Here is a 20,852-nt window from a genome sequence, read left to right as displayed (position 1 = left end):
ACGGGCGTGGCCCAGGCGTAGCACAGCGGCTTGACCTGAAAATGTGGGGCTCAATCGGTGCGTAGCCGCTCGTAAAGGCAAGACAGACTTGGTCGAGACTGCGGGAGAGGTGGGCAGAGAGCAGAGGAATTACCAGAGTGGAAAGCAGAGAAATGGGCAGAAGAGAGTGGCGTGCAGTCAGCGAAAGGGGCGTGGCCCAGAGGCTAAGAGGAACGTGAAAGGACTCGGATCAGGGGCGCGGACGCCGATGAAGAGGCGGGGCCACGGAGTAGCGTATGGGACGCAAGTGACGTAACAGAAAGGAGGGCCCTGGTGTAGGCGCAGTGTAAGGACTTACCGTGAACGTGGGCGCGGCATGTCCTTGGGGGAGTGGCTTTACAGTTCTAAGGTGGGCAACAAAGACGGTCCGGCTCCAAGGAGGGGTGGGCCCACGGCGAGGCCGGGGTGGGACACAGTTAGCGCGCAGGCGCGTGGCCGCGGCCGGAGGCCCGGAGCGATGGCAGCAGAGGCGTAGGCAGGACAGAGGTGCAGAGCCGGGTGGAGAACAGGTTCGGGTTCCGACATGGGGAGCGTGGCCAGGGCGGGACTTCAAGCTTCGTCGGGACGTGGGCCGGGCGCGCGGGGTCGTGACGGGACGTGAATAAGCGAAATGACGTGTCCCGGCGTGATGGGCGTGGCTAGGCGCAAGGGGGCGTGGCCAAAGGTGGCCGCGCGCACGATCCTCTCATCCCGGTAGCGAGCGGAGTGGTTCCCGCTCTGGGAACAGGGATCCTCTCATACACACGATCACGCGCTGCAGCGGGCCCCGGAGCCGGGACAGCTGTTGGCCCCGCTAGGATGGCCACGGTCCCGGCGGGGCTTCTCTGTACGATGGGGGTAGGAGGCAGGGAGTCGCTCCATCTCTACTCTAATCCTGTTCCTCCGCTCTGAGGATCACCAGAAAACTACACCCCCTTACGGTTTTGTGCATTTAAAGGTAGAACAGCTGTCCCAGAGAGTCTGGGAAGTAAGGGGGTTGCAGTTTCAGAAACCGAGGCCCAGCAAACTGGATTCACTCATATCTGCGTTGTTGGTTTTCTTCCTGACTATACCAAGGGCTACGGACGGATTCACAACCACCCCCAGGGCAGGGGATCAGCAGCTATATTATGTGGACAAATCTGAGTCTTCTCTACTCCTCAATTCTTTTCTTCTATCCTTTTTCTTTTGTGCCCCGTCCTGGAGCTAGAGGGGAAGAACCTACCAAATACAGACGCTGTTGGTGGCTGTAATTCTTTGTGGCGTGAGTTGAAAGCTACTGCTCAGAGGATGCTGGAAAGTCGTTGTTATTAGTGTAATGCCCCCTTGTTTTTTTTTGCTGAGAAAGCTTGAGAAATAGGGGGAGATAATGAAGATGTGTACACCTTATGTTGAGTCGAGTTCATTCTCTGTCAACCACTGAAAACCACATTGCTTTCTGCTTCCCCTTTTTCCTTTGCTGACAGTCTGGTCATCTCCACTCCGCTGCTTAAACGTCTTGCTGGAATATGGAGAGAAGTTGGACATCTCTGGTGAAAGAAGCTTGTCCACACGCTACCCATCAGCTGCCCCTGCACATCCCTCAGAACGGTCTCTGTTCTCAGCCTGCACTGAAGTCCACAGTGAACCAATGTTCCCCAGCCCCATGCCCCCACTCTCCCTTCTGGGTCCTGATAAAGAGCTACACTGTTCTTGAGTATTTTGGAAATGAAAACCTTTCAACTTTCTAGGGCTTTCCTACTTCACTCAGAAATTCTAAACTGAGTACCGGGTCTGAAATGTACCTAAAGGCTGAAAGCAGCAAGGGCACCATTTCTGTGCCTGTGCAGGCCTGCCCTGTTGTCCCTGGAGCCAGGCAAAAGGCTGCCACCACTCATAGTTGTAATACAATGAGTTGAGTACCTTTTGACTGAATATGAATGTGGAAGAAATCTGATGGAAAGAGGGAAATGCATTTCATATCATTCCACTGGAGCAATTAGTGCGCTGGAGCAACTGCAGCGCACTAAGCAGCTATAGAAATGTAACCTTTGGCAACCCTGTATTGGGATCATAGAGAAGAAGTGGGTGAGAGGAGGAAGCTGAACTTTCTCAGTCAAGATAAGGAAACATAACTTCTCATTTAAATTTCAGAGAATTGCAAAAACGCTGTCTTCCCTTCTAAATCAGAAGGCAAGAAAGTGAAGGGTCCATCTGATAAGAATCAAGGAGGTTTTTTTCAACGCAATTGTAACCTTTAGTAGGTTTTTTGTGCTTTGTTTTTTGATCTTTTGCTGTTTTGCGTAAGTACGAATGGCTTAACCAGGCAGAGTTGAAGAGCCAAGGCATTTAATAAATACACGATCTACAAGTGATTTTAAAAGGCTGTTAGAATCGGTTCATCCACACATTTCTGTCTGCAAAACAGCAGATAAGGACGGTGTAAGTAAACTCCAAGAGCATATATAATCAGTGATAGCAAAGGGCATGTAGCACAGAAAGCTTACCTTCCCTAGGGCCCATCCAGCTCACGGTCACACCCTCGCTGTGCCTGGACAACAAAATATAACTTATTGAGAAAATGTATTCTACATTTATACGTTCCAGGGTTCACCTGGGGCCTTTTGAATAATGAGTATTCGTTTATTTTTAATGCTGAATTTTGCAGTTTATAGTCTAGGTGCAAATTCATAAACGTTTTTCTGATAAGCATCTTTCCTTCTCAAGCATATACCTGGACATTAATAATCTCACGTGTTGTTACACATATTGTAGCCTAGCATTAGCTAAATGAAGTTTCTTTCTATTAGGATTTCCCTGGAACCCTCCTTCCCCCGGCCTTCCATGCTCCATTCCTTCCTTGGTTGCCTTTGACCGTTCCTTCTCCATCTCTTGGCCTCCTTAATCACTCCATTTGGTTGGTCTCTATACACCTGTTACCCCTGGGGGGGAGGGGATTTTCCTTCTCTCTCTAGCCTCACAACCTCTCCTGACCACCGGAGCTGCACTGCCAACTTTCCCTAGACCTTTCTTCTCGCCTGCCCCCTTGGCACCTCAAACCCAATAGAATTATTAGTAAGAGTGCCATCTTTCCCTCCCCGCCAGCTCCTGTGCTGGGTTCTGTTTCTTTGTTCAGGGGTTCATCCTCGTTCTACCACGAGGTAGAATATTCTACCATATTCCCTCACTTGGATTATTGGAATTTCATTTCAAACTCCGCATGCCGATATCTGAGCTGCTGATTTCCCACCCAAAACCTCTTCCACACATAGTCTTCCCACCTCAGCTCGTGGCCAGTGCATCCTTGCAGTTGTGTAAGCCAAGCATCTACCAGTCATCTCTGACTGCTTTCTTTCACATCTTACGGGCTGTATCCCCAAGATACATCCAGTACCCAGCCACTTCTCACCACGTCCACGGCGACATCCTTAGTTCCAGCCCCTGGATTATCCTGAATGGGCTCCCTGCTTCTTTCTTCCATCCTGGTCAGTTTCCAGGAGGGGACCGTGAATGAGCTTTTAAAAATGTAAATCAGAGTATGTCCCTCCTCTACTCGGAAAACTCCATTGTGTTCCCATTTCTCTTAGAACAGTGGTTCCCAATCAGGGGCGAGTCCCCTTCTCCAAGGGACATCTGCAGCGCCTGGAGACATTTTTGCGTGTCACAAACGGAAGGAGGGTGCCACTGTTATCTAGTGGGTAGGGACCAAGGGTGCCGCTAAGCCTGCTACGGTGCAAAGACTAGTCCTTTACAAGAGTTATCTGGTCAGAATGTCAACAGTGCCGAAGCTGAGAAACCCTGAGTTAGAGAAAGAGCCTTTACGATGGCCTACGTGTCTCCTTGATACGGCATCCACTACCTCTGGACCTCATCTCCGACCGCCCTCTGCCTGGTTCACTCCACTCCTGCTGTATTTACTACCTCCCCCTCCCCCATACTCATAGTCTGAATGATGTTTTCCACAGGATCGGCCACCTCTATTGTTTAAGGCTTTTCCTCCTCTGTCCTCCTTTTGCTCTGGGTTATTAGGTTCCTGCAAGTTACTTGGGAGCTGATCACGACTGCAAGCTAAAGATGGTGATGGTGAGTCGCCTGAGGGTCATTCTTCAAGCCTCTCCAGGCAAGGCACAGTGGAGAAGGTTCCAGATTCCGAGGTCCATGCTAGCAAGGCCCTGCAGCCTCTACACCTGCACTTACAAAACCCGGAACCGAGCCTGTGAGTACGTGGCTGCCTGGAGTAGAGCAGAGAAGCCTGGTTGTTTCCTAGCAGCCACGTGTGTTGAGTGGCCGCAGCTCTGATGTCAGTGGCACTCCAGGCTGGGATTAGATGCCTTGAGAACTGTGAGGATAACCCATTGTTTCTCTATTTGCTCAAATATGGAAAGCCTTTTTCTCCCCTAGCTTTATTGAGATATAACTGACCTAAGTCTAAGGTGTACATCATGATGATTTGATACACGTGCATACTGTGAAATGATTACCACAGTACCGTGTGGAAAGGTGTTTTCTTCACCAGTTTTAACTTGTTAAAATGATGTCATGCAGAAATAGGTCAAAGAAGTCCCAAGTTTCAAATACTAGGAACCTGTTCTTTATTGGTTTTTGTTAGCAATTGTCTTTTTACTAAAATTGGTCCACGGGCTGCGAATTATTTCTGTGAGTCCGAACATCCTGGAATTTGCACATTCACGTCTGCGAGCAGGTCCGTAGCTTCATGCTCTGGAATATTCCGTCCCTCGTTACGAATTGCAGAAGAGTTGCTTCTAGCTGACCAGCTCGCCAGTGTGTGCTCCGCTATGAACCCAGCAGATCAAGTGAGGCAGCAGATGGTCCTCCCTGACACCACGGCGCTACCGCCATGGGCGTGGGTGGTCCTGTGCTGTCGGGGTGGACTGCGCACTGCAGATGCTGCATGGCATCCCTAAGTGTCCCCTGGGGGGCCAAGTAACCCTGGTGCAGAACCCCTGAGATGATCGCAGAGGATAATGTGTGTGCTGGTGGAGACATGAGTTTAATGAAATGCTTGAGCATATCTGCTAAATAGTTATCTTATATATTTTCCACCATTCACAGTGAATTCACACAGAGTTTTCCAGTGTTGGTTTGCTTCCAGATTCCAGCTTTCTCAACTTTTCCTCCTTGGGTTTACTCTCTTTGAGCCTATTTTGCACATTAAAAAAGGAATGTATTAGTAATGGTAATCTAGCCAAATCTATTGCCTTGAAACTGCTTCATGAATATATTTTTACTGTAAGTTTATTTTGTTTCCTCCGCTATTGACTGTGTGCTCATTAAACTGAACTGGTCTGAGTCATAATAAATTTCTGGTTGCTGGGTGTGGCTTCCTACCGTCAGGCCCACATCCTACCCGGACTGGCTTATTCTCAACACTGGCACTTTGCGGTCTAAGGCTTAAAATGGAAACAAGTAGTCATATTTATCTAGGTACTAAATTTTGTGTGAGTTGTGAGGGCTTTCCTTATTTGCTTGTTTGTTTACATTTACAGAAAGTATCTGTTTTTATTTACAGAAAGATGGAAGTAAATCCAGTATGCTCGTGTCTTTAGGATAGTTTGCTCCTTTTAGTGCTGACAGAACCCAGAAAGTATCGGCTTAGGGAGGTAGGGGCTTCTCTTGATTAATTTCTCACATCAGATGAAATGTTCTTGTTTGTAACTTACTAGAAGAAACAGGTCACAGTCACCGTTTGATTTTGGTTGTCGAATATTACTCTGTCCCTCCTTGTTTCCCCCAGGAGAATATTTGGTTTGGGCTGTCCTAGGCCACTGAGCATGTCCTATTTATATATCCTGGTCCCTCATCTGTTTAGTTGTAAAGACGATGCTCATTGATTCTGGAAGCTCAGAAACCCAGCGGAAGGCCCAATACTTGTGACCCAGAGTGACGCAAGACCACTGAGGGTCAGTTAACGTGGCAAGTCCTTAGCTAGCGCCTGCCACACAGCGAGAACTCGGCCTTGGCAGCACCGTTACATGCTCAGCACCTCCCTCAGGTGTCTGACCACCTTCAGGATCCGGGTGCAGAGTAGGGAGTGACTGGAGGAGGAGGCTGTGGCGAAGTGAGAAGCAGCATTTCACTGGGGCCTGTGCCCCGTGCTCTGCCTTCACGCCGCACCATCCCTCTCCCCGAGGAATCACTGGTGTCAACTCAAACTGCTGTCTGCTGTGATCTCAAGTGGCACACAGTAAATGTTGACAGTCCTAACCCTGCAGACTGGTAACATGATAAAATAAAGATAAAAGCCTGCATCTATCACCCACGATGAAAATAAAATCAATTTCATTTCTTGTATCATCTAGTGAAATTTAGCCTAAATTTTTGTCACATAAAAAGGACTTAGGGCTTCCGGGCGGCGGGGACGGAGGTGGGCTTGGCGGGTCGCACGGCCTCGGGGCTGGAGCTCGGGTCCCCGCCCGCCCCAGCGCCAGCGCCGCCGCCGCCGCCGCCGGCCGAGCCCCGCGCCCCGCGCCTCCGTCCTGGGTCGCGGTGGTCGGAGGTGCGCCCGGGTCCGCGGGGCCGGCGGGCGCAGAGGTCGTTTGTGTTTGGCGGGGGTGGGGCGAGGTTCCGGCGCGTCCGCGGAGCACCTCGGGTCTGGCGCTGGGGGAGCCGCGGCTTGCTATGCCCTCCGCACTCTCCCGGCTCTGCAGCCTCGAGAACACGGCTAAGCAGCAGTCGTTTATTGCGGGGCTTGCCTGCTGGGAACTAGGGGCCTGCTGGGGTCTCGGTCCTCGGCTGGCCGCGGAACACGAGGTTGCCAGGCGCGTGACGACAGCAGGTAGGAGGAGTGAGCCTCTGGTGCGGTGACGAGCAGGGAAGGAAGGACACTGGCTGTCGGCCTGTGAACCTAGGCAAGAACGACCGGCCCGCACAACCCAGACCAGGGTGCGTGGGCCCAGCTCGGTCCTGGGCGGCTGGTCAGTGGAACACAGCTGCAGGTGTGGCTCCTGTCACTCTAGGACTGGCTTCGGGACAGATCCTGCTGATGAGCCCAGGGCACCGCCCTCAGTTCTCCAGGAGGGCGCGCCGGAGTGGAGCCAGGCGGGCGCGCGCGACTCAGCACGGCCTCCCTGCACGTCCAGTCTGCCGGCAAGGGCAGTGGGGATCCGGGGCGAGTCATGGCCTTGCGAATGTCCTCCGATGAAAAACCACCTGCAGGCTTAAAGAATCACTTTGGTGTGGAACGTTGGTGTGCTGAAAAGCAGCTCTGTGTGCTTTTCCCCCTTGGTGTTGGATCAGCAGTGCTGAGGCAGCAGGCGTGATACAGAAGTGTGAGCAGAGACCGTCTGGAATCCCCGAACTCCAGGGAAACTAGACTGTGACAGCCAGCCTCGTGAAGAGGACAGGAGGCGGCAGCCCAGCAGGCGCCCCTCGTCTCAGGGCCCTAATCCGGGCTCCAGCCGGCTGATCACGGGAGCTGCAAGGTCTTCTGGACGAGCAGAGCCCACAGTCCTGAGCTTTTCTTCGCTGTGTTTGGGTCATCTCCCCCCATCCAAGGGGAGAAATCTAGATGAGGTTTAAGAATTAGTGCTTTAAGAATGTGGATCTCATAGTTGAAACCTCGGAACACGTGTCTTCAGCACAAGGTGTTAAAATCAACAGAAGGATTCAACGCCTTTTCAAGGAGGGTGTCTCCATGTGCGCAGAACTAGAGAATAAATGGGTCTTGAATTAAAAAGAAAAAGATTTAGGCATGAGATCTTAGATCATAGGGAAATAAGTTTAATAATATTAATTTTTAATTTAATGAAATATAAAGAATGTCATCTAGAATGGAAATGGTACAGATTTGTTATTATCCCATTGATTCTTCACGTTCATGATCTCCCTAGTTTTAGAAGTAAGAGGAACATTTATTTTTAGGACAAATCTCAATAGAATAGCACTGTATAAAATGTAGCTACTAGCCCCATGTGTGTATTCACATGTAAAGATAAATGTATTCAAATTGTATGGCCACCTGTGGCTAGCACTTACTATATTAGAAATTTCCATCATCAGAGAAACTTCTCTTTGACAGGACAAGTCTATATTATAACTGAATTGTGTTAGAAAACTGTTCTGTTATTTCTCCAATTAATTGTGAAGAACACTAATAAAGCCTGGAGAACAACAGTATTCAAAAGCTTGTTTTGCAACGTGTTCACCGAGAATTCCGTTAATCCCCAGATAATACAGGCTGGGATACCCAGACTGTGTTGTCTTCCATTAATTTTCAAATAATCTTGAGAAACAGTGGACCTATTAAGAGCCCTGTGGAATTACAGTAACGGCCTCAGGGGTATCCGCAGCTACAGTGAACTAACAAAGAGCCCTGAACTGACCACCGGGACACGCGGGCCTTAGGCTCCTGCACTGGTAACTGCATGTGATGCTGCGGTTACCCGGGCTCAGCGTGAAAGTGCCTTTTGCAACCCTGATGCTCTAACAAGGCAATCTGTGATTCTGTGACCATCCCCAACAAAGTCACATGGAGGGTCCCTGTGTATCCCATCACTGCGATAAGCCCTAGGCCTGCCACGATGGTGTTCAATTTGACGAGGAAATAGCCCATCTCAAGAAAAAGGACAGTACAGGGCAAGGGACCGGAGAAAAAGCTAGTGACGGTATAGAGCAACAATGTCCAAAAGATACATAATGTGAGCCACATAGACACTCCTAAATTTTCTAAGAGTCACACTAAGAAAGGGATAAAGAAACAGGTGAAATTAAGTTTAGTTATATACTTTAACTCACTATATCCAAAATATTATCACTGTGACATGTAATCAGTATAAAAATTATTAGTGAGGTAGTTTACAGGATTTTGTCCTAAGTCTTCAAAGCCCAGTGGGGTATCCTACAGTTTCAGCACATCTCACTGACTGACCAAGGGGAGTAGCCTCGCTAGGTTCTGGAATAGCGTGGCAAGACCAGAGCTTGGGAAGAACGAGGAGAAATAAAATTAGATGGGCGAGGCGAGGTGGGTTCCTACCGGGAAAACCTCGGTGCTGGGATGCAGAAGTTTGGACTTCACATAGTCTTTAACATGGGGACAGCATGATGCGGGTGGCAAGTTAGGAAAACTGATGGATGGCCAAACACAGTAGAGGGGAGTAAGCGCGGAGGAAAAGTGAGCCAGAGGACCTTTCCTTGAGGAAAAGTCTGTGGTATAGGGGCCTGAATGAGGCTGGTGGTCATGGGCTGGACAAAGAAGAGATAAACCTCAAAGATCCTTAAGGAAAAAACAATGTGGCGCTCAGTAGAGTAAAACGAAGTAAAGATAAAATGGGAATGACCCCTTCCCAGTAATGCTCTCTATCTTATACATTCAATCCACAAGCACGGACTGAAAGCCAGCTCAGTCCTTGATGGGGCTTGCAGAGCCGTGAGGGTGCAGATAACTAAGCATATATGCATATAATTATCATCCTACCCATGTAATAAATGTCTTGAAGGAAAAGATCAGAATGCCATGATTCATAAAAAATAAGAGGGGATCGCATAAGAGGAGAGAGAGGTGTGGAGGTGACACTTTTGCTGAAGAGGTGACAATGAGGCCAAGAAGAGGAGCCAGCCCTGAGCGGAATGAGGGGAAACTGATTTCTGAGGAGGAGCAGGAACTGAGGGGCTAAGACAGGGATGATCCTGAGAGGCGGACACCCCCGAGGCTGGAGCTGAAGGTGGTATAAGCACAAAGTAAATCAAAGCCAGGACCAGTCATGTAAACAAGAACTAAAGCTGAGCACATCCTCACTATGGAATCTAAAGGGACCGTGTGGCTCTCAGGGTGACATTAGTGACATCTTCCTAACGACAGTGTGACGTCGTGCCCTTAAACCAAGGGTTGACAGAATCACTCTCTCTGTTTATTTCGTTCTCCCCACACGAGAAGAAGCTGGAAACGCAGGCTCCGTTAGTCAGAACACGTCATCACCTTCTGACTTTGAGGGGAAGTCTGAGTAACCACCAAGAAATCATTATAATCAGTATTTTGTTGAACTGGAGGAAGAGGAAGGGAGGAGAGAAGAGAAATGTGAATTCATCTTTAGCAAAACGAGCCCTGGGCCAAAGCTGGCTTCACGAAGGGCTCCCTGGTGGGGGGATGGTCTGGGCTCCTAAAGGAGGAGGTGGGTGGGGGAAAGAAAACCTGGAAGCTGAACTTGTGAACCGAGGGGCATAAAAATTGACAGGAGGGCTTCCCTGGTGGTGCAGTGGTTGAGAGTCCGCCTGCCGATGCAGGGGACACGGGTTCATGCCCCGGTCCGGGAGGATCCCACGTGCCGCGGAGCGGCTGGGCCCGTGAGCCGTGGCCGCTGAGCCTGCGCGTCCGGAGCCTGTGCTCCGCAACGGGAGAGGCCACAGCAGTGAGAGGCCCGCGTACCGCAAAAAAAAAAAATTAATGAAAAAAACTGACAGGAGCGTTATGACCATAAAAGAGCAGCTGAAGGAACGGGCCCAGTTTCCTTGGGCTGGTGTTTGTGTGAGTGAGAGAGTAGACTCTAGGCCATTTCCTGACTGAAGTGGGGGACGATTTGGGTGAAAGAGGGCACCGTCTTAGGGATGTGCTCCTTATTCCCTTCTCCCCTAGTCTCCTTAGACCCGAGACCCGCACGCACGAGCTGGTTTTGAAGGGTGTGAATGCTCAAACCCTCAGCCTCGGTCTGAGCATCTCAGAGCGGACAGTGTTGTCAGGTGTCTTTGTGCCGGCGGGCAGCTTTAGGACTGAATCGTGGCTGTTCTCGGGGTTTCTGGAAGTTTGAGAGTATCAAGTTAAACATTAATCAGTACGGCTGATTCATTTTGTTGTGCAGTGGAGGCTAACACAACACTGTAAAGCAACCATACGCCAAGAAAAATTAATTTTAAAAAAGTTTAAAAATTAATCAAATACAGCTTTTTATCCCAACAATAGCATTTGGAGGATCGCTACTCAAAGGGCATATACCCAGTAGGGCGCCACGGGGCGCCAAAAAAGGGAGGGAGCTATGGCTCCTCCCTGCAAGGAACGTGCATTCTAATCTGATAACAATATGACTATTGTACCAATTCACATGCATTTTTCATTTTCGCTTTCTGAAACAGAAAGTCCTCCTTCTCTAAAGCAAGTTCTTGTTGTTCAGAAGTTATTTTACACTAGGGGAGAAAACCCAAAACGTTGGGTTCAGACCTCTCTAGAGATGAGATGACCGCATTACATGAAAAGATTGAGCGGGGGGGGGGGGGGCAAAGGGAATGCCCTGAGTTTGCCTATTGCTTTTTGCTCTAGACCAAGACGTCTCAACCTTGGCATTAATGGTATTTGGGGCCGCGTACCTCTTTCCTGTGAAAGCCCAGCCTATATACGTAGGACGTGGAGCTGCATCCCCGGCCTCTACCCACTAGATGTCAGTAGCACCCTCCTCCAGTTTTGACCACCGAGGGTGTCTCCAGACACTGCCAAATGTCCCCCGGGGTCAGAATCTCTCCCTCCTTTGAGAACCACTGGTCCAGAAACTGCCTTGCGGCGGCGCTCTGTGTCTATGCTGCTCGGGGCACTTGTGCCAAAACACCCAAGGTTAAGATGCTGCTTTGGGCAGCTCTGTCGGGAAGAGAACCGTCTCCTCTGGAAGAGGAAACCAGAGGCAAGCTTGTTTTGTAGGACGAGTGCAGTGCCAGTGAGCCTGCCGTGCACAGGGGGGTCTGGCTGGGCAGCAGCTGCCTCGTCACTCTCTCAAATCTCAGCCTCATGCTCGGTGGTGGCGTGAGGTGCAGAGGGTCGTCGGTGATGATTTGTCTTGATTCGTATTTTGTCCAGCCTTCCTGTTGGCCTTGGCTCTGCCCATCCGTGCCGATCCTGACGGCAGAGAGCTGGACCACCCGAATGATACGTGTGGGTTCTATCCATCATGTGTGCATAGCTCTTTCTTTGTTATAAGAAGTTTCCTGAGATTTATCAGGGACTCGCCACAAAGACCTGGCGCTCGACTCTTTGCTAGAAAAATCACCGTCAGTGATATGTCATCGGCACCCGTGTGGGACAGAGTGTGCGTGTACACCTGAACATACAGTGTCATAGCTATTCGTGTGACAGGACTCCAGGGACCTCCGCAATGCTAACATTCTACCCAGGCTTTGCAGGACGGCTGCCTAATCCTCACGGCTGGCTCACGTAAGAGGTGAACCCAGCATACACGCTTACATGGGACCATTGTCATCCCGCCCGGTGGGATTCCAGCTAGTGTCACCTCGAGGACAGCCCCCGATGTCCTCTCTCCTAGTGCACCCTCTCTGGGAGAGCGTGGACCTGGTCCCGGCGGGTGAGCGCCAGTCGCCCATCAACATCCGGTGGAGGGACAGTGTCTACGATCCTGGCTTAAAACCGCTCACCATCTCTTACGACGCGACCACCTGCCTCTGCGCCTGGAATAACGGGTACTCTTTCCTCGTGGAATTTGAAGACTCTGCAGATAACTCAGGTGAGAGCCAGACCTGTCTGTGGTCTCATCTGGAGTTAAAGGGACAGTTTCATGTCAGCACAGGCCACATCGCGAGGCCTCCACGGGAGCGGGGACCTCTTTTGTTAGCAGTGGCACGGGACTCCCTGGACTGACTTCTGTGTTTCATTGTGTGTGATACACATAACACGGAATTTACTCTCTTAGCCTTTTCTTAAGTATATGGTTCAGTAGTATAAACTACATTCACACTGTTGTGCAACGGTCACCGCCATCCATCCTCAGAGCTCTGTACCCATTAAATAGTAACTCCGTATTTGTCCCCGCCCTCCAGCCCCTGGCAATGAACACTTTCCTTTTGTTTCTATGAATTTGACTTTTGGGTGCCTCATTTAAGTGGAATCATACACCATTTGTCTTTTTATGACTGGATGATTTCACTGAGCATAATGTTTCCAGGTTCATCCATATTGTAACATATGTCAGAATGTCCTTTTTTAAGGCAGAATAGTATTCCATTGTATGTACAGTTAGTCCGCAGACAACGCAGAGGTCAGGGGCGCCAACCCTCCACAAAGGTGAGAATCTGAGTATACCTTACAGGCAGCCCTCCATATCTGCAGTTCCTCCATATTCTCGGATTCACGCAGCTGGGGATCATGTAGTAGTGGAATATTTACTTTTAGAAAAAGAAAAATCCACGTATTAGTGGACCTGCGCAGTTCAAACCCGTGTTGTTCGAGGGTCAGCTGTATATGCCGCGCTTTGTTTATCCCTTCATCTGTTCACGGACACTCGAGTTGCAGCCGCCTTTTGGCTATCGTGAATAACGCTGCTGTGAACATGGGTGTACAAATATCTTTTCAAGACGCTGTTTTCAACTCTTTCGGGTTTATACCCAGAAGTGGGATCGCTGGGTCCTCCCTGGACTGTTTTGAGTGTGTGAAAAATGTCTCTTTTTATGCACATTTCCATCTACTAGTATAAACAGTATTTTCTGTTAATACATATATCTCTGTGTATAGATTCTATAACAGATGTAGAAGATAGGGCATGAAGTTAAAACTTTGCTGGAAATTTATTCTCTTGTGTGTGTTGACTATGTGGTAATGTTCCTCTGCTTGCTGACTTTACAAATAACTTTTATATTAAATAGCAATACTATTTAGTCAGATTTTAAATGATAAAACTTCAATACAGTTGAGCCTCGAGCAACACAGGTTTGAACTGTTCAGGTCTATTTATACGTGGGTTTTTAAAAAATAAATACATAGGGCTTCCCTGGTGGCGCAGTGGTTGAGAGTCGGCCTGCCGATGCGGGGGACGCGGGTTTGTGCCCCGGTCGGGGAGGATCCCACGTGCCGCGGAGCGGCTGGGCCCATGAGCCGTGGCCGCTGAGCCTGCGCGTCCGGAGCCTGAGCTCCACAACGGGAGAGGCCACAACAGTGAGAGGCCCGCGTACCATAAAAATAAATAAATAAGTAAAATAAATACATACATACATAGTACAGTATACTACACCATCCGCTGTCGCTTGAATCTACAGATGCGGAACCGAGGATAAGGAGAGCCAACTGTAGAGTTAAATATGCTGATTTTCCACTGCGAGGTGGTTGGCACCCCTAGCCCCTGCGTTGTTCAGGGGTCAACTGTACGGGGCAAAAGTATAGTCAGGCAAGAAAAAGGCCTTTTATATTCGTGGTCACCCAATAACATGTATGTATTTTGTCATTCATTGATCTATTTATTCATTCAACATTTACTAAGTGCCAACCATGTGCCAGACATTGCACTGAGTGCTAGGAATAACAACTCGATTCTTGATCTCCCGGAGTTCAAAGTCTAGTGACAGAAGCACACATTAAATTAAAATTATAAAGCAAGTGTGATTTGAAAAAGGGTTTCTAAAAGTGCTGTGGGACCACAGGGGAGGGCGTGACGTAGACTGCTCAGAGGAGTCTACGATGATTTCACTGAGGAGGGGACATTTGTGTTGGGTATTGAAAGAGGAAAAGGAGTTTGCCAAGAGGATTAGAAGGGCATTCCAGACTGAAGGAAAACCATGTGCAGAAGCAGATGTTCAGAAAATGGCCAAAACCCAAAGTGGCCAGAATGAGGGTGTGTGTTGTGGGAAGAAGCAGGAAGAATGGTGATCGTTGAAGATTAAGAGGGTAGGTGGAGGGCTTCCCTGGTGGCGCAGTGGTTAAGAATCCGCCTGCCAGTGCAGGGGACACGGGTTCGGCCCTGGTCCGGGAAGATCCCACACGCCGCGGAGCACCTAAGCCCGTCCATGTGCCACAACTACTGAGCCTGCGCTCTAGAGCCGGTGAGCCACAACTACTGAGCCCGTGTGCCACAACTACTGAAGCCCATGCGCCTAGAGCCCGTACTCCGCAACAAGAGAAGCCACCGCAATGAGAAGCCCGCGCACCGCAATGAAGAGTAGCCCCCGCTCGCCTCAACTTGAGGAAGCCCGCGCACAGCAACAAAGACCCAACACAGCCAAAACTAAATAAATTAATTCAATTAAATTTTAAAATATATATATATATATATTTTTAAAAAGAGGGTAGGTGGAAGGCAGGCTTATGAGACACTGGTTACTTTTAAACAGAGTGGCATAGCATGATATCATCTAAATAATTGGTCAATTGCTCTATTTTTTGACATTGACCCAGGCACCCGTGCAAGACAGCTTAATCCACATGGAAGACAGCGGGAGCCTAAATGAAGGCTGTGGCAGTCGAAAGAGAGAAAGCAAGTTTTAACAAGCATTTTAAAAATAAAAGCAACAGGACTTGGAGAGGAGAAGGCTTCAAGTGAGGAGAAGGCAAAGTTAACCATGACCTTGAGGTGTCTCACTTGGGAGGCTCTGGGGATGGCAATGCCAGAAAGTTCATGAATGATAGACAAGGAATAATTTGTAGGGAAGTATAGGGAGCATATAAGGAAATAAAATTTCTTCTTACAACTTTTCTCCTAATTTAATTTAAAATGTTACATTAAAAATAGAAAGAAATACATTTTAAGTGGTTATCCCTCAAAAGAGAAATGTGTCTTCAACTCCTGTCTAATTCCCCTAAGGAGAATCTTATTTCTCTCAAGATAAGCATCTTCTCTCCTTTTGATGCAAATGGATTTTGGATTTTAGTATTTCCTGCAAATCAAGATGAGAATGAACAAATGTTGATCCCTCACTGAAATGTTACTCACTTTGCTACATAATTAAAGAAATGTTTCTCCCCAGATAAATCCCTTTATTCCAAAGTAATATTAATCCCCATGGAATTAATTGCTGCTCCTGCATAAGTTTCTTCCTGTTCTTTATTTCTATCTCATTTTGCATCAGATTGTCATGTTTTTCCCAGTGGCTTTATTTTAGGTAGGGAAACATGTTTAAATAGTGTAGGCTGAATAAGGCTGATCATTTATTTTGCAGCAATCCTATATGGTCAGGCAGTAATTCGTTTAGTGGTGTTTCAGCTGTCCTTGGTACATCAGAATGCAATCCAATTTGAAAGCTTTGAGGATGCGGCAACTGGAGGAAGATGGTTTGGCTATGGTAGGAATATTTTTTAAAATATTTTTAAAATCTTACCAAGTTTAAATGATGTGTTGTATTCTAGAATGAAAAGATAGAACATTAGAATATTGTTATTTACTTTAAGAAAATGGGGATCAATACATTGGTAAGATAAACAATGCTGAAAATACAAGACTGTTAAGAATATATTTCCAATGGTATAAAACTGGGCTGTCCAACATGGTAGCCACAAGTCATGTGTGGCTGTTGAGCACTTGAAATGTGGCTACTGTACGTGAGGAAACGAATGTTAAATTTTACTTCAGTGGACTGTCATTTAAATTTAGGAACTGACAATTCAGTTATTGGAAAACTTAAAAATGTTTGCAACAGCTTGGGTATGTTATCTACATTTTCAAGTGTAAAATATACAAATCAAGTATTTCTGATGAAAATTTAGCATCCAAATTGATATGTGCTGTATGTATTAAATACACAACAGATTTATTTTCAAGACTTAGTAACTTTTCACATTGATTACATGTTGAAATGACAATATTTTGAGTATATTTGGTAAAATAAAATGTTCTCAAAATTAAATTCACCTGTGTTTTTTTTTTTTTTTTTTAAACTTTTCGAGTGGAGCTCCTAGAAGCTTTAAAATTACCTCTGTGGTGTGCATTACATTTCTATTCTTAGGCACTGGTATAAAAGGATAAAAGCAAATAATACTAAATAAGTATCAGTTAAAATGTGAGATTTGATAAGAATATATTTTAAATGGAGTAAAAAGATAAAGGCAAACAACTAAGGGAAATTCAGGAAAGGAACTAAACATTTATGAGTGTGACGTGACTATACATTTGCTGAGTGCTTCATGGATCTCCCATAGAAGTCTCTGTGGTGGACCCTCACCTCCATTTTTTAGATGGAGAAAGTAAAGGTCAGTGAGGTTAAGTGCTTTCCTGCCAGGTCACTCAGCTAGCACCTGGAGAACTGGATTGGAGATCTGTGGACCATACTCTGCACAGCACCTCTGAGCTCCTCCTGCAGGTTCCATAGGTACAGGCCTCCTGCAGGCTCCCTGCCTTAGTCCACTCTGGATGCTGAGTGTTTTAAGGATACCCAGGTTTTAGTTTAGTCAAGTATGGTAAGACACACAGACATGGTAATGGCTGTCAGGAAGGAAGAATTTTATTATACTCACAAACACCTAAAAGGAGGAGACATGGCACGCCGTGCACGGCCACACGGGGAAGCACCAGGGGTGGTCAGGAGGCAGAGAGAGCAGGGGGAGACATGGACAGAACCTTTGTTGTGGTTTCCATGGGAAGGAATGGGTGAGACAACATAAGCAGGCTTAGGATTGGCCACTTTCACCATAATTTCACCAAGCTCTGAGCATAGAGGCTTTCCCAAGTTGTCTGGTATGTGGCCCTGGGGTGACTAGAGCAGAGGAATAGTAGCTCAGAGTATTAAGAATCCCAAAAAGGAAGTAGTTGGGGTCTGAGCTCTGGATTGGTTGGTTTGTATATGAAAGGCATACTCCCCGTTGTTTGTTCTCTCTAGCAGTTGACTAACCCTGGGAGAGGTGATTCCTCTAGCATCAGCAAAGCCTCAGATATCAAAGCATCAAATATAGAAGCTGGAAAACATAGTTATCACACTGAAGCTCCTCAGGACTCAGGGGCCTGAACTGAAAGCTGGGCCTTACTACGCTCTGGCTTGCCCTGACAGCTTCAGCCTCCAGAGCCTCTGTGCGCCAAGCACCAGTGAGACCCAGAGGGGGAAACTGATGGAGTAAGGGACACCTTCTCCTGCAGACTGTGGCTTCCAGCCTATCAGCAAACAGCCTGCTCATTTGTTTTCTATCTACTTTCATGCAGTGATGTTTACAACATTCTAAACTGTCGATTTAAGTGCAGTTCCAGTACTGTGGATTGTTTTTAGGTAATCACCAGGTATCTGATTTTATCTTATTTTTTTTATAATATGTTTTATTTATTTATTTATTTTTAATTCAGTTTTGCCCGAGTTGGGTCTTCGTTGCTGCGCGCAGGCTTTCTCTAGTTGCGGCGAGCGGGGGCTACTCTCTGTTGCAGTGCGTGGGCTTCTCATTGCAGTGGCTTCGCTTGTTGCGGAGCACGGGCTATCTAGGCGCGCGGGCTTCAGTAGCTGTGGCACGTGGGCCCTCGGGCACGTGGACTTCAACAGTTGCGGCGTGTGGGCTCAGTAGTTGCGTGCGGGCTCTAGGGCGCGTGGGCTTCAGTAGTGGTGGCGCGTGGGCTCAGTAGTTGTGGCTCGCGGGCTCTAGAGTGCAGGCTCAGTAGTTGTGGCGCACGGGCTTAGTTGCTTCATGGCATGTGGGATCTTCCCGGACCAGGGCTCGAACCCGTGTCCCCTTGCATTGGCAGGCGGATTCTTAACCACTGTGCCACCAGGGAAGTCCAGGTGTCTGATTTTAATTCACGTTCTATTACAATTCTAGAGTGAGATGTCAATTGTTTTTAATATTTTCTCATTTATTGTTCTTTAGCTAGGCAAACATCATAAAGAGCTACAGAAGTTGGTGGATACTGTGGCACCAATTACGCATAAGGTAATTGTTCCCCCTAAATCACTTGAAATATATTTTATGTTTTAATCTCAGAGTGGAGACGCTAACGCGGCACTTTGAAAGGGAATAGGTAATTCGCCTCAGTGTAATTCAGGCTCTCTTTGAAAGCTGCCCCTTAAGACAACTTGCCACTTATGATGCTTGTGTTGAGAGAGCCCCCGGCCCTGGGACACTTTGCAGAGGACAGAAGTGATCCTGTTGGTGGGCACAGACAGCTCTGGTTTGGCTGCCAAGCCACTGAGTACTCAGGAACTCAGGAACATAACGAGCCCCCTCCTCTGCTCCCGACCCCTGCCCCTTCTCAGTCCTGTGCGAACACTCAGGGCAGCCTTCTGGGCTCTAGCTACCCTCCCGTAGGCAGCGGGCAGAGAAAAGTCTGACAGAAACCTGGCTTGTCCAGCTTTACAGAACAATTACCCACATCCTTCAGGGTGGGTATCTCTGTCCGGCCCCTAAGATTAATTTGCATTGCACTTTAGGAACAAGAATTCCATTAGTCTTTCTTGGAAAAAAGGGGCCTTCTTGTTTATGCACCAGCTACCACCTAATGTCTCCTAGTGAGAACTATCAGAAATACACAGTTGTCAATTGTATCTCAATTTTTTAAAGTCAATTATATTTAAATTTTAAAAAGAGAGATGTGTAGTTAATTACAGGAGCAAAGCGTGGGCATGATGCTGTCCTAAGGTGTCCAGAGGTACCTGGAGCTCCTCTGGACCACTGCTGGTTCCCTAGACTCCGCTGGTATCATCATCTCATCGTCCAATTCCTGAGTGGTTTTCTCCACTAAATGATAGCTTGATGGCCCCTTCTCTTGGCCAGAATGCCCTTGTGGATTATTTGATTCTTCCTGCCTGATGCCCACCTGCCTGGATTACTGGACCTATTCAGGGTCCCTGACTACCCTGTCACTCTTGGAGTTTGTCACCTGGATGATTAAGAAGCAGCCCACAGAGGTAGATCACGATCAGGTATGTTCTTCCCACATTTCTGTATTAAGAAATTCTAGTCTGCCCCTTTAAAACAAGGCTGGGCTCAAACTTTGGCATCAGTTTTTAACATCTTGTAATGCTTATACGTTTTTATTAAAATGTGCTAAATGTCGTCTCAGTTTGGACATGTATTTGGAGATACTTCAAATTAACCAGAGAGAGGAGTTAAAACATTAAAAAAATAAGCTTTTTACTTTAAATTCTTGACAGTAATATATATTTTACTGTATATGCATTGTGTAGAATCACTATAAAAATTAAGACTCTTTTAAAGGGAACAAATGAAGGCTGGAAATGGATGTGTTCAAAACCCTTTAATTTCCTTAAGGGAATTTTACTATAGAATTTCAGGCTAAAGACAGAAGCCAACAATACCTGTACAGAAATTGTATTCTAAGTCAGGAGTTTTTACATGGTATTTTTCTTTCCTTTAGACACTAAGATTAACTGGTGGTTAATACATTAACACAGAAAATCCTGTTTAATTCATAAGCTAACTAAACTATAATAATAATAACTGCTTTTACTTGTATGTATTAGATTTTTATGGATTAAAATATTTTCACTAGAACAAAAGCTTCCAAATTCCTTTTTATGAAGCCAAGATAACAATGAGACCAAAATCCACCAAAGATTGGACCCTCCCCCCACAAAACGAAACAAGAGGCTAATATCTCTCAAGAATAGTTAAGGAAACAAAGGAAGCTAAATAAACTATTAGAAACAGAATCCATCGGTACATTAGAAGAAATATATATCTTGTCCAAGTAGGATGTTTTTTCCAGTAATGCAAGGATGGTTCAATATTAGGAATGATATCATTATGATTAATGTACTTCATCCCATTAGCAAATCTAAAGGGAAAACTCATATTTTCGTTTTCACAGATTCCTAAAACATATTTGACAAAAGTCACCATCTATTGTTTTTAATAAAACAGAAATAAAAGAATTCCCTAAGCTGATAAAGTAGATTAACATCAGCTCAAAAGTAAATAGTATGCCTACTGTGGAAAGGATATCGACTAACTCCACGATTATTAGCATACTGAATATTAAATTGAATTAAATTCTGGTAGTAGCCAATAAAGTTAGACCAAAAAAACAGAAAGGAAATTAGAAAACTGATTAGCGGAGTGCCATATTAATTTATAGACATCAATTCCTTTGACATATAAAAATCACAGAAGATATAATGGAACAAAGAACCCTACTTATAATGGAAACTAAAAAACTGAAATACCTCGGAATGAACTTAACATAAAGTGTTAACAAGAAAACTGTAAAATA

General features: G+C 46.8%; 1 protein-coding gene and 1 long non-coding RNA gene across 2 annotated transcripts in view; one reads left to right on the top strand and one right to left on the bottom strand.

Moving 5' to 3' along the window:
- The first annotated feature begins 766 nt into the window (after positions 1-766).
- On the top strand, positions 767-12,586 carry LOC131748229 (carbonic anhydrase 5B, mitochondrial-like). The gene is made up of 4 exons (XM_059050242.2): positions 767-1,333; positions 1,485-2,439; positions 4,027-4,213; positions 12,255-12,586. The coding sequence occupies exons 3-4, from the start codon at positions 4,072-4,074 to the stop codon at positions 12,584-12,586; spliced, it is 474 nt and encodes a 157-aa protein (XP_058906225.1). The 5' UTR covers positions 767-1,333; positions 1,485-2,439; positions 4,027-4,071.
- LOC136793470 (uncharacterized) overlaps positions 1,086-20,852 on the bottom strand; it is a 49,634-nt gene continuing 29,867 nt past the window's right edge. Inside the window, exon 3 of the long non-coding RNA XR_010838753.1 lies at positions 1,086-1,519. This is a non-coding gene — a long non-coding RNA (uncharacterized lncRNA). The remainder of the gene's footprint in view (positions 1,520-20,852) is intronic.

This window comes from Kogia breviceps, chromosome X (genome assembly GCF_026419965.1).
Source record: "Kogia breviceps isolate mKogBre1 chromosome X, mKogBre1 haplotype 1, whole genome shotgun sequence".
NCBI classification, from domain to species: Eukaryota; Metazoa; Chordata; class Mammalia; order Artiodactyla; family Physeteridae; genus Kogia; species Kogia breviceps.
This window is presented reverse-complemented; position numbering and strand designations above follow the sequence as displayed.

What these genes read in the sequence shown, in the direction of transcription:
- LOC131748229 (XM_059050242.2), top strand. Translation starts at nt 4,072, where the DNA reads ATGGTGATGGTGAGTCGCCTGAGGGTCATTCTTCAAGCCTCTCCAGGC. An exon ending in CAAAACCCGGAACCGAGCCT is followed by an intron (nt 4,214 to 12,254) that starts GTGAGTACGTGG and finishes CCTCTCTCCTAG; the next exon opens with TGCACCCTCTCTGGGAGAGC.